The 16,505-nt window shown below is 49.0% G+C and overlaps 2 protein-coding genes across 2 annotated transcripts in view; one reads left to right on the top strand and one right to left on the bottom strand.

Annotated features, from left to right (window-relative positions):
* Nucleotides 1-1,430, top strand: part of Lca5l (lebercilin LCA5 like) — a 25,315-nt gene extending 23,885 nt beyond the window's left edge. The window contains exon 2 of the mRNA XM_052739720.1: nucleotides 406-1,430. Coding sequence (XP_052595680.1) covers nucleotides 406-1,292 — 887 coding nt within the window. The 3' untranslated portion in view covers nucleotides 1,293-1,430. The remainder of the gene's footprint in view (nucleotides 1-405) is intronic.
* A 1,029-nt stretch (nucleotides 1,431-2,459) lies between these two features.
* Get1 (guided entry of tail-anchored proteins factor 1) lies at nucleotides 2,460-14,867 on the bottom strand. Its single transcript, XM_052741308.1, has 5 exons — nucleotides 14,686-14,867; nucleotides 9,124-9,289; nucleotides 7,971-8,038; nucleotides 6,322-6,436; nucleotides 2,460-4,345 (listed from the first exon to the last, which is right to left on the bottom strand). Exons 1-5 carry the CDS (start codon nucleotides 14,785-14,787, stop codon nucleotides 4,272-4,274), a joined length of 525 nt encoding a protein of 174 aa, XP_052597268.1. The 5' UTR covers nucleotides 14,788-14,867; the 3' UTR covers nucleotides 2,460-4,271.
* Between the last annotated feature and the right edge of the window lie 1,638 nt (nucleotides 14,868-16,505).

Here is a 16,505-nt window from a genome sequence, read left to right as displayed (position 1 = left end):
AACAATGCCCCTTCGTGTGTATTCACCTCGTCTGTTATTTCAGTGGCTTGTCTGGAGTCTGAAATGGAGACCCACTGAGGTTTTTCTGGCTGGGGCTGGTTGGTTTTATGAAGCTGGGGCATCAAACGTGGCACCTTAGGCATTCTCGGCAAGTACTCTATTACTGAATTACACTCTCAGCCCCAACTACATGGGTGGAGGCTGGGGCAGGCCACCATGCTTTCTTCCTCCCCAAACACGTCGGTGGAGGTACCTGTCTCAGCCCCTCAGTGCTGAGGGTACAGTCTGGCACGGCCATGTTTGGAATTTTGCTTTCTAGTGTATGGAACTCAGGCCCTCAGCTTGCACCCTCAGCCACTGCACCATGGGGGTAGGAGGTCTTCTAAAATCTACTTCTTGTTTGAGGGCACTTAATCTTAATTTTTTTTGGGGGGGGGGTTTGTTTGTTTTTCGAGACAGGGTTTCTCTGTGTAGTTTTGGTGCCTGTCCTGATCTCACTCTGTAGACCAGGCTGGCCTCGAACTCAGAGATCCGCCTGGCTCTGCCTCCCGAGTGCTGGGACTAAAGGCGTGCGCCACCGCCGCCGGGCTAATCTTAATCTTTCTAATGCAGATCTGTCAAAGGAGGTCGAACACCCAAAACCACAAGCCTCTCTGGAAACTATTAGGAGGCAAGAAGAGAAAAGGGAAGATCAAGAAAAGAAAGTCATTCCACCAGAAATCGAGCCAATTACAAGGGGAAGCGAGGCCCCCGCAGATGCAGAGGGCGAGGTCCCGGCCAGCGAAGTGGCTGAGGTGGGCGAGGTGATCGAGGTGGGAGAGGCCGATGATATGGAGCACGGGCAGGGCGTTAACAAGACCCCTCGGCCACGAAAGCACTACTCCTTCACCGAGGCCACCGAGAACCTGCACCACGGGCTGCCCACGTCCTGCGGGCAGGCCTCGGGCAGCCCACGCTGCCGCCACGGCGTGAACAAGCACCGCAGTGACCAGGAGCTGCGGCTGGAGTCTGCCGGCTACGAGCCCTCATTCGGCAAGGCCGCCAGGGCCAAAGCCAAGGAGACAGCGTTCCGGGACAAGAAGAACAGCCTCATGGAGGAGCTGTTCGGCACAGGCTTTGCGGACAGGGATGACCCCACCAATGACCCCACCAATGGCAAGGCGGCCAGCAAAGCCCAGCAGCTCGGGCCTGGCCAGGCCTCCGCCAGCAACGCCTTCGGGGACTCCAGAGCCACTGTGGTGCGGTCCATCCAGGCCTCACCCACCGAAGGAAACAGGAAAACAGTTATTTAAATGCAACAGTAGCTTAAAACATCCTGGTTTATATACTAGTTACATGCCTTTAATCTTATTTACCATGTGAGGGCTTACATAGTGTGTTTTAGTACTTCGGTGGGCTGTGGGTAATTTGGGTAATTTGCTTTATTGCTATCTAATAAAATAATCCAGTGTATCTTGATCAATGGTAACATTTTAAATACAAACTTGCATCTCTACTATGAAGGCGGAACATGTCCACTCTTCAGGAAGACCAGTTTATTACAGAGCTTGGAGATCTGGGACTCAGAGCGACTCTCGGTCAGCAGGACTGTTGTCAAAACTGCATGGAAGCACTGGCCAGCAAGATCGCCAGCACTCAAAAGAGACAGTACAGAGGTTCAAGTGTGGCCTCACGAGTCACTGCTGCTGGCCTCTTGCTCAGCTGAGCTGCAAACATCTAAATGGCCTGCCTCTGTGAGCCCCTCTGTGCCTGTATGAGAGTCTCTATTTTTTGTTGTCGAGATTTATTATTTTGTTACATAATGACCTTTTCTCTTAATCTTGTTCTAAAACAACTGTATGCTCAAGCTAGCTGCTCAGGACTGACAGTTTTTGTTGGAGCTATAAAGGATCTGAATTCCCAGCCTACACTGTGTGACTTGCCTTCATTTATCTGTAAAAGCAACTTATTCCTTATCTGGAATCAGCCACATTGTCTCCAAATATTTATGGGCTAGTGTATAGTAACAATGTCTCCAAATGTTTATGGGCTAGTGTATAGTAACATTGTCTCCAAATGTTTATGGGCTAGTGTATAGTAACATTGTCTCCAAATGTTTATGGGCTAGTGTATAGTAACACCTTTACAACTTTGAACAAGGCTAAGTATGAGGGGGATGCTGCTGCTGGGTACGGCTGCTCTCACCTGTGTCAACACTCAAGAGGCAGAGGCAGGGTGATCTGAGTTCCAGGCCAGCCAGGGCTACACAGTAAGACCCTGCCTCAAAAAAAATTAAAATTAAAATAATAATAATAATGATTTTGGTTTCTCAGATTTTTTTTCCTTTTATAATTTTTTAAACTGCATACACACCAACATTCATAAACATGGACCATCTGGAGAACCCCGAGAAGGAGGAAACTGGAGCCTGGGGAACCACGGCAGAGCAGGAAGACAAAGCACGCTTTCTGCTGCACCTCTTCCTCGTTAGTCCAATGTTTATTACTGTATTATTAATACGATTCTGGGGGAGACATGGTGATGTCCCCCACTCAGTCTTAACATTGTACACACGGGGGACACTAACAGTCTCACACACATTATGCATGTGGGGGCCTAACATTTGAGAACAAACTAACCCTTCTGTCACCTTTTTCCTGCAGGGTCAGTCGGAATCACACACCCTTTGAGAGGCTTATGGTCTGGATGCCAACTCTGGCTGACTAAATGATGCACCATTCCAGATTGCAGCTCACTACAAAAAGGACCAAGGTGCATCCCTTCCCCCTCCCTGAGTGCTGAACCCCTGGAGTGAGCCAAATTCTGCAGCTTCCAGTGCCGCTCCAACCTCCTCAGGTCCTGGACTAATCTTCTGTAGTCCAAGTGTTTCCTGTGTGGTGAGGATGCCGGAGCTGGTGGGCAGGTCCACTTTGTCTACGCATACTGCTGCACTCCATTTGTGCCCTTTATAGCCAACTAACCTTGGTACCATGAATCTACAGGGTTGGCTGCATTTAAATCAGTGGACCCTCAAGCCTGCTCTGGTGGTACTCCATCTGACAACAGACCAAAGGGCCACACTCAGCCTGTTCACAGTACAGTCAAAAAAACACACTATTTATGAGCTCATTAGGAAACATAACAATATAAATATGATCCTTCAAAACCCAGTGCTATGCCTTTGATCCCAGAAAGTGGGAGACAGAGACAAGAGGATCTCTATAAGTTGCAGGTCAGCCTGGTCCAGTGAGTGCCAGGACAATCAGAGCTGTGCAGAGACATGTGATAGCAGTAGCTTTTCTGTGCTCTGGTTCCCCAGAGTCTAGGACCACAGCCTGGCAAATACTGTAACTAGGAAAAGTGCTTCAAAAACAGACTTGGAGCTAGGTGTAGCAGCACACACCTTTAATCCCAGTATTTGGGAGATAGAGGCAGGTGGATCTCTGTAGGTTCAAGGCCAGCCTGGTCTATGTACAGAATTCCAGGATAGCCAGGACTACATTGAGAGACTATGTCTCAAAAAAACAAAAACAAAAATACCCAGACTTGGCAGAACTCTGCCTTGTAACTTCATGAGCCAAATGAGTCTCGGTTCAAATGAACTGGATCAGACCCCACCTTGCTTAACTCTGTTCCACACTATACAGCATAGAGACCCAATGCTTTAAAGACATACTTCATTTGAAAGGCTTTAAATAAAAACAATATAACGTGGTCTCATGGACACACATAGGAACCACTATGAAAAATTAACAGGCTTAGCTACATGGTGATGCTTTACACACATTTACGGCCCAGCAAATGGCATTTAAACAGGAGGACGAGGACAAACAGCATCCACTGGTGTCACTTTCAGCTGAACCTCACGAATTAAAAAGCAGAGTTCTAGTAGTGATATTTTTTTCTAATTTTCTAAAAAAAAAAAAAAAGTGTTTTTTTTTTTTTTTTCTAAAATTAAAAACGGCATTATTGGAGTTGTTAGAAAAGTCTTGGCAGCTGGCAACATAACCAAACCATGCCCAGAGCAAGTGCCAGCATGCAAATGCCACCTGATGGTTCACAGTTCATATGGATCCAAAACTATGTCAGCGATACGTAAGTGTCATAACTGGTCTCTTTCTGGCTCAGTGACAACAAGTGTAGGAAATCCTGACTCAGACAAGACTCCCAGGTGAAGAGCAAAAGCAAATATGTTCCCAAACACAAAAACAAGCCCCTGTGGACGTCTGTGCAATCAGCTCTTTACCCTGTGGAAATCCTTTCTGCACAGTCTTGTAGCTGCACATGTCCCCTCAGCTGAAAGGGTGGAGGACAACAGCCACAACTTTGTTACAGACTAAAATCCAACAGGTGATTCCGATTCCACCTAAAAGAAAGAAACTCATGTCAGAGGATACATACATCAACGCACAGGGAGGAAGGTGCTGAGGGGTAAGAAAAGGACCTCACGACTACAGATCACACACAGGGTGCACTGTGCACCAGGCTGGACCACCCTGAACAACAGACACAGTCCTAGCATTCCTTTGCTGCCAGAGATGTCAATGGGTATATAATAGACTGTAAGAACACCTTGTACCACTATTTCTTTTTCACATCCCCCAAAAAAGCATTAAAAAGCTGGCGGGCGGGGCAGGCGCATGACAGAGCACAGCTAAACTGAAGGTCTTTCAATAATGTATTTCACTACAGTATCATCACACATCAGAACCTATGACTGGCAAGAACATACACTTTGTTTTTTTACAGGCTCTTACACTTAGTCCACAATGGCCTTGAACCTGCAGCAACCCACATGCTTTGGCCTCCCAGAGGCTGGAATCACAGGCATGATGAGCCACCGTATCCAGCAGTATTATCTCTACTAGTAAAAATAGTGTCCTAACAGGAAAATTCAAATAACAAGAAAATTCTTTGCCAAAAAAATTTTACTGACAGAGTACTGTGACCTACATGTTTGTACCCTAATTCATATGCTTAAGTCCTGACCCTGGGGACAGCATTAGTCAGGGCCTTTGGGAGAGGCTGAGGTCATGGGTCAGTCTTAGGAAGAAGCTTACACAGTACAGTGTTAACATTTCCTCCTCCTACCCAAGGACCCTTGAGAGGGTGCCATTTGTCAATCACAAAGTGAGTCCTAATGATACCAATGTATGGCACCTTCACCTTGGATTCCAGTCATCAGAAAGCGTATCTGTTTAAGTTACCTGCTGTGGAACAATCTTTGTACACTGTAAATATTTACTGCTCTCATTGTTAATAAAAAGCTGATTGGCTGGTAGCCAGGCAGGAAGTATAGGCGGGACAACCAAACTAAGGATGCTGGGATGAGAAAGGGTGGAGTCAGAGGGTCACCAGTCAGACACACAAAATGACACACAAGCCACCAGCCTTGGGGCAGCATAGATTAATAGAAATGGGCTAAGCTGTAAGAGCTAGTTAGTAACAAGCCTGAGCTATTGGCCAAGCATTGATAATTAATATCAAGCCTCTGTGATGACTTTGGAGTGAGTGGCTGGACAGGAAAACTCTGCCTACAGTTACCCACTGTGGTATTTTATTATAGTAGTCTGAACATAAGAGACACACAAGCAAGTGGAAAGGGCATAAAATGATTCAAACCAGGTGACCTTGACCATTTTAAAACAGATGGCAAAGACAGACTGGAAGAAACAGACCACAACTGGGGTTATCTGTAACTGGCAGGATTCGCAACCCCCACTCCCACCCCCGGCTTTTTTTCTAAGTAGCTCTGGCTGGTCTGCAACTCCCTATGTAAACCAAGTGGGCCTTGAACTCACAGAGATCCTCTTGCCTGTCTCCTGAGTGCTAGACTAAAAGTACACACACAAGGCAACTGGCATGATTCTCTAAAAATTGTTCCTATGTTGCCAGAGCACAAATTGTTCCTATGTTGCCAGAGCACGGAGGAGCACATCTTTAATCCCAGCGGCACTGGGAAGGCAGAGGCAGGCAGATCTCTGTAAGCTTGAGGCCAGCCTGGTCTACAATCAAGTTCCAGGCCAATCAGGGCCACACAGTGAAACCCTGTCTCAACCACCCCTCAACCCAAAAACTCCTATGTGTCTGCTCATTCTTCAATGACACAAACAACCTCTAACATCCAAAGCAACAGCCAACAGCAGCAAGTTACTCAGTGTGGCAGCCACAGGGAAGAGAAGGTGGCCTCTGAGTGCCGGGGCTGTAACCCTGCTCCTGAGCATTCAAGTGACCTGCAAGCAGCTTCTCTAGACTCCAAAAGGCTGGGGGTGGGGGTGGGGGCCTTGCTAAGAGGACAACGCCAGGCAGTCTAACCTCCCACCACACACCTCTACCACCTACCTGCTACTCGAGTAGGAAAGGCTACCAGGCGGTCTAGCGGGGTGATCCACTTGCTGGGCACCACAGCCACAGGGACGGAGTAGTACTTCCAAATGAGCGAGACCATCAAAGCTGCCTAGAGAAAGATGTGGTGAGTGGCAGCATCACACCCTACCTAGTCAGTCCTCACAGTGAACACACACACACACACAGACACGGACTTGAGACAAAACTTAAGACACTGGTGACAGGGAGGTGGGCCGTCTCGTGGGACTGGCATTTTACCCTTTAACACAGAAGCCATACATTCACTATTTAAGTTAGCTGAGTCCGCCCACAATGTCTCCTGAGTAGCTGAACTACATGCCAAATATAAAAGCAGTCATGACTCCAGGATCCTATAACCACAGTTCTCCCCACACACACGCTGGTGTTCCATGAGAGGTGATCCCTCTGCCACACCCATCTGTTTCTAGCTGGTGAAAACTAATGTTTTACTTCTTGCCCTTTCCCAGAAGCAACTTCTGCTGCCCCAAACACTCTCCAAGTGAGTAGACCTGAGGATGTGCCAGGTGCCTGGGTCTCCGTGGAGCAGAGCTTATCAAGTAAGAGTACCTTGAGCCGGTTCATTCCGCCTTTCTCTAAACCTTATCTTTAGGGGAGCTGGCACGAGCGCTTCACCTCAGCAAAGACCCACACAGACCACTAAAACCCCAGGTCCCTCAGGTAGCTGCTGACACACCCGTCAGCCATCTGTGCAGTCGCAGCCTCATGTCGGCAGTTCCAACAGTCATCCAGGAAGGTAGGAACACCAGGGGCCAAGAATTGAGAAAAACGAGTGGGTGGGCTAGAGATGACTCAGCATTTAAGAGTACTGCCTGCTCTTCCAGAACCCAGGTTCAATTCCCAGCAACCATAGGGTGGCTTACAACTGTTTCCAAATCCAGTCCCAGGGGACCTGATACCCTCTTCTGACCTCCAAGGATACCAGGCACACACATGGTGAATATATAGACATACATGCAGGCAAAACACCCATACACATACAAATGAAGAAATCTAAAAAAGAAAAGAAAAAACGGTTGGTTTCCCACCTGGAGGATGGGAGTCCTATTTACACCCACGGGGGCAAGGAGCTCGGGAGCTTCTAGGGTAGGGCAAGGCAAACCAGCCGAGAACTTAGGTCTCCAAGAGATATTTTTTTTATCGGTCTTAGAAATTCAGGGCTAGGGGCTGGAGAGATGGCTCAGCAGGTAAAGAGCTTGCCGCACAGCGTCGATCCCCAGCACCCACATGGATGCAGGAGAGCAAAGCAGCTGTCCGTATCTCAGAGCACAGGAGCTGGAGACAAGGACTGCCCTAGCAAGCTGACTAGATTATATATATATTATATAAATCTGCCGAGAGAGAGAGAGAGAGAGAGAGAGAGAGAGAGAGAGAGAGAGAGAGAGAGAAGGGGGTGGATGGAGAGAGGGGGGGGAGAGTGATGCAATCAAGGAAGACACCCAACATCTACCTCTGGCCTCCATACACATCGCACCCGTGTGTATGAGCACACGAGGAAAACCACCTACACACACACACACACACACACACACACACACACACATGAGCAGAAGAAGGAAAGAAGCAAACATCTGTCCAGAGCCCAGGAGACAGCACACACTTACTTGTAGTATGTAGAAAGCAACGCTTATGAACCATTTGATCTTGGCCAACTGAGCTGTCCGTGCTTTCACTGAAAGAAAAACAGTGAAACATGAACGAATCCTGCAAAGTTGAGAAAATACCCAAATACACAGAAGTGATATTTTCCCTTATAAAACATCTTCTAACTGTGAATGAAATGATCAATATACTTAGAAACACCAAACAGGACAAAGTACAACACACAGTATGAAATGCCATGACGAAGCTCCTTATCTGTACGCTAACTCACAGAATCTACAAAGCTGCATCACTAGGCCATCACTTAAGCACAAGCCTACCCGGACTGCACCCTGGACTTCCCGCAAGCCGCTCTTCAGAGACTCTTCCCAATGCACCTGCCGCCTACCAACAGGACTAACACCATCTCCATTCGTAACCCCCAGCAGGAGTCCAGCTCTCCCAGGCCTGCACAGGCCCCTGCCAGTTCTACAGTGTGTGACCTGCTCCACCTTACACAGCCCAGCGGAGCCTCTCAGGACACACTGCTGTCTGGAGGGGTGTGTGTGTGTGTGTGTGTGTGAGTGTGTGTGTGTGTGTGTGTGTGTGTGTGTGTGTGTGTGTGAGAGAGAGAGCGAGAGAGACAGACAGACACACAGACAGACACACAGAGAGACAAAGAGAGTGTGTGTGTGTGTGTGTATGTCTCACTATGTAGCCCTGGCTAGTCTGAAACTCACCATGTAGACCAGGCTGGCCTTGAATTCAGAGACCTGCCTGCCTCTGCCTCAGGGTACCAGGACTCAAGTGTGCACCATCCTTGGTCAGGAGCTGCTCCTTGACATCTCCACACTGTGGGCATGCTCCTGAGAGTGAGACAAAGTACCCTGGACCCACTGTGTGATCTCCATCTGGACTTCCCTCAGCAAATGCCAAACTTGAAAATGAAAATCTAGAGGATGAAGAATCTACGATGACTTCGACAGGAAGCAAATGGTGACCAGCAAAGAGGGAGAAGTGAAGCTACTGTGGAAGATCCTCTACACAACTACCAGGTCTGGTCACTGTACAGCCATCGAGGAAGCAAAGCATGCCCCTCAAATCCACACACCAACGCCCTCCCCAAATCAGCCCTCGTGACGCCTGCCACGTCACGGGTGACTGCAGGGGAAGTACCGTGAGTTTTGAGCTTGTCCGTCATTTTGTTGATCTTCCTTTCCAGCCGGGCATATCTGGCAAATTCATCCATCATGTTCACAGTGGACAGCTCCTGCTTCATGTCCTGGATCTCTGCCCTCATCTGTGACTCCTGCTCTGCATCCTTCTGCAGCACCCTGGAAACCTGGCAGGGAGGAGGCCGGCATCAGTGTCCTTTCACATTCTAGCTCTAACGCGGGGGACCTGCATGTATGTGCTCACCGAGACCCAGCCATTTAACTCTATGGACCCCCTACAGGCTTGAGCCTAAGACAGGCTTTCCGACAGGCCCAGCTACCACATGGTTTAGAGGTGCAGGAAGACACTGGGGGAGTCATATAAATCAGAAACAGCCCTGCAGTCAAACCAGAGCAAGACAACAGCGGCCACCAGGTGGCACCCACCACTCTCCGAACTGTCAGGAGGTGGGCGTGCAGAAAGGCACCTCTTCATCAGATGGAAGCATATACCAGTGTGAGACGCAGCAACACAGCACTGAGGACCCCTCCAAACACAGCAGTGGCTCTGCAGAACAGCCCCCCAAGACTGGGGACAGCAGAGATCACCACAAACACAGTGACACTGGAAAGAAGTTCATCTAACAAGGGGAAAGCGAAGCAAGCTTTCAGACTGGACAATTAACCTTTGCTCACTCACCAAGGCTGTCAACTTACCTTCAGGGGTTCTGGAGGGGGGGGGGACTGCTTTTTAAACTGTATGACTGACTCCTGCATGTGCAGGTTTGTCCAAACTTTTTAATAGCTCTGTTTGTTTTTAAAGAAGAAAAGAGGAAGCATCCAAAGTGTACCTGGCCCACAGCAAGTGTCAACCCCAGCTCAGATGACCTCTCTGCTTGCCACACAATAGGGCAATTGCAGCTACAGCCAGAACCAAACCCTTAACTCCAGTGTCCACACACAGTCCAGGCACACAAGTGGAAGCCCCCTCCAGAGCCCACAGGACAAAGCCCTTAGGCTGGGGCCAGCAGTCCGAGTCATACTGGCGGCTACACAGTGAGCTCACTACCGTGCCATGTCTGAGGCTGGCACAAGGAACAGGGTATGCAAATCAACCTTTCTTTGCTGTTCACTATCCACCGTTCAAACGGAGAATTACTCCAGCCTGGTTCACCCTGGAGATGGAAACGGGAATGGACCAAAGTCTCTAAAAGTCACAGAGGCAGACTGCAGAGACACTCAGTGGTTAACAGCACTTTTTTTTTTTTAAATAGAGGATTGGAGTTCAGTTCCCAGAACCCACATGGTAGCTCACAACCATTTGTAACTCCAGTTCTAGAGAATCCAACGCCCTCTTCTGGATCCATGGGCACCAGGCATGCAGGTGATGATGTACAGACATATGTCATACCTGCAGGCCAAACACCCATACACATATAAAATAATTTTAAATGTCAGACACCATTTTTTTGCAGTTTCTTTTTATTTATTTTTTTATTTTATGTGTATTGGTGTTTTGCCATGACTGTCGAGTCCCCTGGAACTGGAATTACAGACAGTTGTGAGCTGCTATGTGGGTGCTGGGAATTGAACCCAGGTCCTCTGGAAGAGCAGTCAATGCTCTTAACCACTGAGAAACATCTCCAGCTCCCATACATCCTTTTTGTTTGTTTGTTTGTTTGTTTGTTTTTCGAGACAGGGTTTCTCTGTGTAGCTTTGTGCCTTTCCTGGATCTCACTCTGTAGCCCAGGCTGGCCTCGAACTCACAGAGATCCACCTGGCTCTGCTTCCCAAGTGCTGGGATTAAAGGCGTGAGCCACCACTGCCCGGCCTTTTTTTTTTTTTTTTTTTAAGTTACAGAACTATCTTTCAAAAATCAGGGTCTCTATAAAGTCTGCTTGAACTTAAACAGGAAACAGGAGCAAGCTGGGCCTGGAGGTGCACACCCACAGCCCCATCATTTGGGAAGCTTCGGCAGGAGCTGTTCAAAGCCAGCCAGGAGTGCATGGCCACCTCCAGACCAACGTGAGCTGCACACTGGGGCCCACCTCAAAAGAAAAACAAACCATCCTTTAGGTGATTCAGACTCACAAATGCCCTGGAGACAGAACCACCAAGACTCTGAGGCACCAGTTTGTGAATTTTTTATCAAGATGACTCAGGTGGTGGAGACAACCCGAGAAACAGGACAGAATCTAGGCTTCCTTCTTCCCACCCTGCGGGCAGAGGCTAGATGCCTATGGGCAAGTACACTAGCCTCCTGCTGCAATCCTGTTTGGCCAGGATACACTCTGCCTACATGCTTGCCCAAGATTGAGCTTGGAGTCACTCTGGGAAGGGTCAAACCCTGACTCATCACCAATGACCCAAGGGCCAGACGGATCTGAAAGCTGCTGGTATGAGCTGCACAGCCCAGCTCACCAGCCTGGGTGTGTCTCCACACCCATCTCATCTCAGGAAGGGACCTGAGATGAGACCCATACACAGAAAGTCCAGAGGCCTGCTCCTTGGGTAGAGGTCCCTGTCAGCCAAGCACTCCACCCACCAGCCCAGGAACACACCTCTCAGTTGAGGTTCCAGGAGCATATCCTGTTCGGTTGCTATGCCCCAAAATCCTGTCCCAACCAGTCATGGTGACACACACCTTTAATCCCGGTACTTGGCAGGCAGATCCCTGAGTTTGAGGCCAGCCTGTCTAGAGAGTGAGTTCCAGGACAGCCAGGGCTACACAGAGAAACTCTGTCTCAAATAAATACATAAACAAACAAGCAAAAAATAAATAAATAAATAAATATAAACAATAATCCCAAAGAAGGGCCTTGCTGAGAGGCTGGCCTGTAGAGAAAGGGAATACGTGAGGAAAATGCTCCAGATGGTCCCAGAAGTAGCTGGCCAAGGTTTGGAGCAAAAAGCAAAGGGTAACTTGGAAACTGCTGGACGCACACAGTGAGAGAGGTAGGCTGCCCGCCAGGCCCCAGAGGCATGTGTGCACAATGCTACTGCCAGCAAAGTCAGGTCTGTCAGGAAGTTCACACTGGCACCTACATACTGCGACTCAGGCCCTCACCCCATCTCTGCCAGGCCAGTTCCTTGGGCATCTGAACATCAGACCCTCATCTCAGAAGAGCCTCACCCCACCTGTACACGTCAGTTCGGGGGCACCTGAGCAGTGTGCCTCCCGTGGAGGTGCACAGTGCATCCTATGTCCCCTTCTCTTAGGACAACACTGGGTCCCCTACTTTATATTCAACAGTCTCAACTAGACATGCTGTGACCAACATCAAGGGAACCTCAGAACAATCCCAGCCAGGCCAACCACAGGCACCGGCACCACCCGCTCAGAATCACAGTGAGGAAGGCTACATTCTGAACACCTAGACATGGTGCTGTCATTCCAACCCAACCACCTTGTCATCAATTTGTCACACTTGGTCTTTCAAACCAGAAGCAGGGCATGGGAATGCTCTCACCATTGTGGGGAGCAGTATTTTGGCATCCTTATACCAGGGTGTTCCCAATAGCTCCCTCACTGGAAACCCAGCAACCAGACAAATGAGATCTCTCACTCCTCTTCCCTGTTCTGAACACCAATTACAGACGGGCTGTACTCCGCTACAGTATTAATCATGCATTATCCTTCCGGACCCAGCAACCACCCCAGGTGTCACTACCAAAGGGTTTGGTAGTGGATTCAAGGCGGTGTACCTCCTGCAGGAACAGCACAGAACTCGGTGCAGGCCCAGGTCAAGTCCAGGTGCTTCCTCCAAACAATGATGCCTATGCACCCAGGGTAAACACTCAGGACTCAAACAGAACACACACAAGTCTTGTAAAAGTATACTGGAGGATCCTGAGATGAGGACCAGACATACATCTCCTCCCTATCTGCTAGCTACTGGAAACTCATGACAAATTGAGCGAGGACAGCCCCACACAGCCTCCTTGAGCAACTGAGTTGTTTCCTGAGCTCCACTGTGAGGTAAAATGGAGTGAGACACAGGATGGAAGGAGAAGGAACCACACAAAGGCAGGGAGGTGGCCCAGTGGTTAAAGCTATTGCTGTACATGCATGGGGAAGCCACCTAAAAGGTGGGTGTAGATGCCCCTCTGTAATTCCAGCCTTGGAAGATGGAGACGGGATCCCCACAGCAAGCTAGCTAATGAGACTAGCCCTATCAGTGTGCTCTGGATTTTACTGAGAGACCTTGCCTCAATGAATAAGACAGAAGAAGAGTGACCAAGGACTATCCCTGATATCGACCTCAGCCTCTATTTGTGTGCACCCACACACACATACATGTGCCTGTACATACACAAAAACACACATACACACACACTCAATGAGACGGAAAAATAAAACTACACAAGGAACCAGAATGAGAACTCACATAACCAGGAGGGGTTGCTGTCCCGACCCGTGAGGAACTCTAACTACCAAAACAAACACATGGATTACAGGGGGGGAAGGACTAGAGGCTTCTCTGGGAAGACGTGAAGACGGAGGTTCAGTCTCTCCCACCAGCCGCCCACACAGATGGATGCTAGGATCCCAAATGTGTAGATGCACCAGTTAGGTGCTCTCCACTCTAACCTGCAGACGGGGTCAACTCCCACAGTCACCGCTTCAAATCCGTCACAAGTTACACGGGCCAGCTACATGTTAAGAGTTCCAAAGACCCTTCCTCCGGCCCCGCTGACTTGCACAGCTCACAAATCTCAGGGAAACGTTCTTGTTCACAAAGTTTATCACAAAGAATGTTTTCCAGGGCTATGGGTACAGGCTGTGGAGATGGTTCAGTGGTTAAGCACACTTGCTCCTCTTGCAGAGAACCTGGGTTCCCAACACCCATGTGGCAGCTCACACCATCTGTAACTCAGTTCCAGAGGATGTGACGATCTCTTCTGGCCTCCACAAGGCAACCGCATTCACATGGTACACGTACATACAATCGGAACATACACATAAAATAATAAATAAATCTTTCATAGCTACAGATTGGGGAGAGAATGGAGAGATAACCCAGTAGTTAAAAGCACTAGCTGCTCTTGCAGAGGACCTGGGTTCAGCTCCCAGCACCGACATGGTGGTTCACAACCATGATTCCAGTTCCAGGGGATCCAATGCCCCTCCTCTGGCCTCAAAGGCACTGCACACATAGGATGCACTTACATGCAGGCAAAACACACATACACATAAAAATTAAAATTAAAAAGAAACACGAGTGAGCAGGAAGGGTATGTCCTATTTAGATTCTTCTGTAGTGTTCCTTCTTCCCATGGAGAGAGCAGAAGGGGAGCTCCCTGCAGCCGGGGATCTGCCGCTCCAGGGCCAGGCACCTGTGAGGATGCATGGCTGGGCTGCATCATGGAAGTAGGGTTAACAGCATGTCCGGCCTGAGGCTTCCTGCTGCCAGAAAGCGTGGCTCCGGGAGTCCCCACCCTCCAGAGCGCAGTGAGTGGAGTTATTTGGTTGGAACCTCGCGACCTGTTAGGAGCTAGGAGCCACCTGACGGTATAAACCTTGCAGCACACACCCGGCAAGGCCCGGCGTCCCGGCCTCGGCCGCCCCCCGGCAGCTACTTACGAAGGAGGAAAGGGACGGCAGGAGGATCCGCAGCACGTTGCACCCGAACACGAAGCTCAGCACCAGCAGCCACGCCCCGCGGTCCGCCTCGGACGCGCTCATCCCGGCTCCCACGCACCAGCACCGCTACTGCAGCGCCATGGGGACCAGGGCGCCGCGCCCGCCTGCGCCTGCGCCCTGCAGCGGCGCTCCGCTACGGCGGCGCCCGGGAGACGGCGTCGTCGACTGCGCCTGCGCCGGTGCACCGCGGCTACGGCAGCACCATGGGAACCGAGCCGCCAGCGGCTCCCGCGCCTGCTCATTACACCTCCTCTCGGGGACCGTTCGGGAGTTGCTCCTTCCCGGCTACCGTAGCCACGTGGTACCTGTACCAGGCGAGGAGGCTGAGCTGGTTTAGCAAACTGTGATTGCATTGCGCTGTTTGTAGTATCTGGGAACTATTTATGTTCTTACTGAATTAACTCACCTTTATTACTTTTTTGTTGTTTTGTTGTTTTTGTTTTTGTTTTTCAAGACGGGGTCTCTCTGTGTATCCCTGTCTGCCCTGGAACTCGCTCTGCGGACCAAGCTGGCCTCGAACTCACAGAGATCCGCCTGCTTCTGCCTCCCGTGCGCCACCACCGCCAGGCAACTCACCTTTATTCTTAAATTTATCTTACGATAAGCCTTTGCATGAATAGAAACCTACTTCATCGTAGCAGGTAACTAAAAAATGTCTTCTAATCAGTTGTTTCATGAAAAATGGCTCGTCTACATTTTTTTAAACTAAACACTAGTAAACACGAACAAGGTATAGAATTGTATTCCTAAAAATAAATTATTAATCAAAAGAGACCACTTACTGCCTGATTGAGACTTGCCAACCATGTGTGGAGTCTTAGGTCCCATCAGCACAAAAGAAGAAAAGAAAAAACGTTTTGGTTTTACAGTGAGCTTTTAATAAAATTACCAAAATTGGCCTGTTGCCTGCAAGATGTAGCACTCTCGTCACCAGCACCACGTCTGCCTGCACACCATCATGCTCCCGGTCATGATGAGAATGGACTGAACCTCTGAAACCCTAGGGTCGGGGATAATACAGGCTGGCCTCAAACCCTCCGGGTAGCTGATGACGATGCTGAACTTCTGCTTACACCTCCCAAATACGGGGACGACAAGCGTGCCTGGCTAAAATTCAGAAGCTTGTCTCTATGCCTAGTTACCTTCCTCTGTGTCAAAGTGAGAACGCTGTGGGAAGGGCTTCCGAATGCTTGGAGGGAGACACGTAAGACCTATTGTCAAAGCCTTGACCTGGCAGTCAGAATAAAACCGAAGTCCCCTTTACTGATCCTTGTTCACTCCCTCTGGTTAGACAACCTTCGGAAGGAACTACAAAAGTTTTGTCTGCTTGCTTTTCTCTCAGATATTCTTTGAAGTGTCAAGAGAAATTAAGTTTTGTAAAAGAATGTTGTGTTTTCAGCCCCTTGGAAAAAAAATTACCAAAATTAAACAATAATGAATATAACAAAAAAAAAAGATTCACTTACATATGGTGAGTAAAGTGATAAAATGAAAGATAATTGACTGTCTTTTCGGCCATGTTAGATTCTGAGAATGAGTAACTGATAGAAATAATGACTAGTTCTGCACATTTTAGTTGCAAGAAAACGTGACACACACTTATCTACCATTAGCCCCACCATATAGAATAAGACCACTACCATAATTTAAAGCCAAATTTGAAGCAAGCTTTAATTAAATACTGGCCAGGTAGATGGGCTCTGGCCAGGTCCGTCTTTGGGTTTCCAGAAGATGACCCCAAATCAGGGTTCATAGTGGCT

Source organism: Peromyscus californicus, unplaced genomic scaffold (genome assembly GCF_007827085.1).
Source record: "Peromyscus californicus insignis strain IS unplaced genomic scaffold, ASM782708v3 Scaffold_16__1_contigs__length_79575227, whole genome shotgun sequence".
NCBI classification, from domain to species: Eukaryota; Metazoa; Chordata; class Mammalia; order Rodentia; family Cricetidae; genus Peromyscus; species Peromyscus californicus.
This window is presented reverse-complemented; position numbering and strand designations above follow the sequence as displayed.

What these genes read in the sequence shown, in the direction of transcription:
- Get1 (XM_052741308.1), bottom strand. Translation starts at nt 14,787, where the DNA reads ATGAGCGCGTCCGAGGCGGACCGCGGGGCGTGGCTGCTGGTGCTGAGC. An exon ending in GGACAAGCTCAAAACTCACG is followed by an intron (nt 8,039 to 9,123) that starts GTACTTCCCCTG and finishes TTTTTCTTTCAG; the next exon opens with TGAAAGCACGGACAGCTCAG. An exon ending in TTGCTTTCTACATACTACAA is followed by an intron (nt 6,437 to 7,970) that starts GTAAGTGTGTGC and finishes ATCTTTCTCTAG; the next exon opens with GCAGCTTTGATGGTCTCGCT.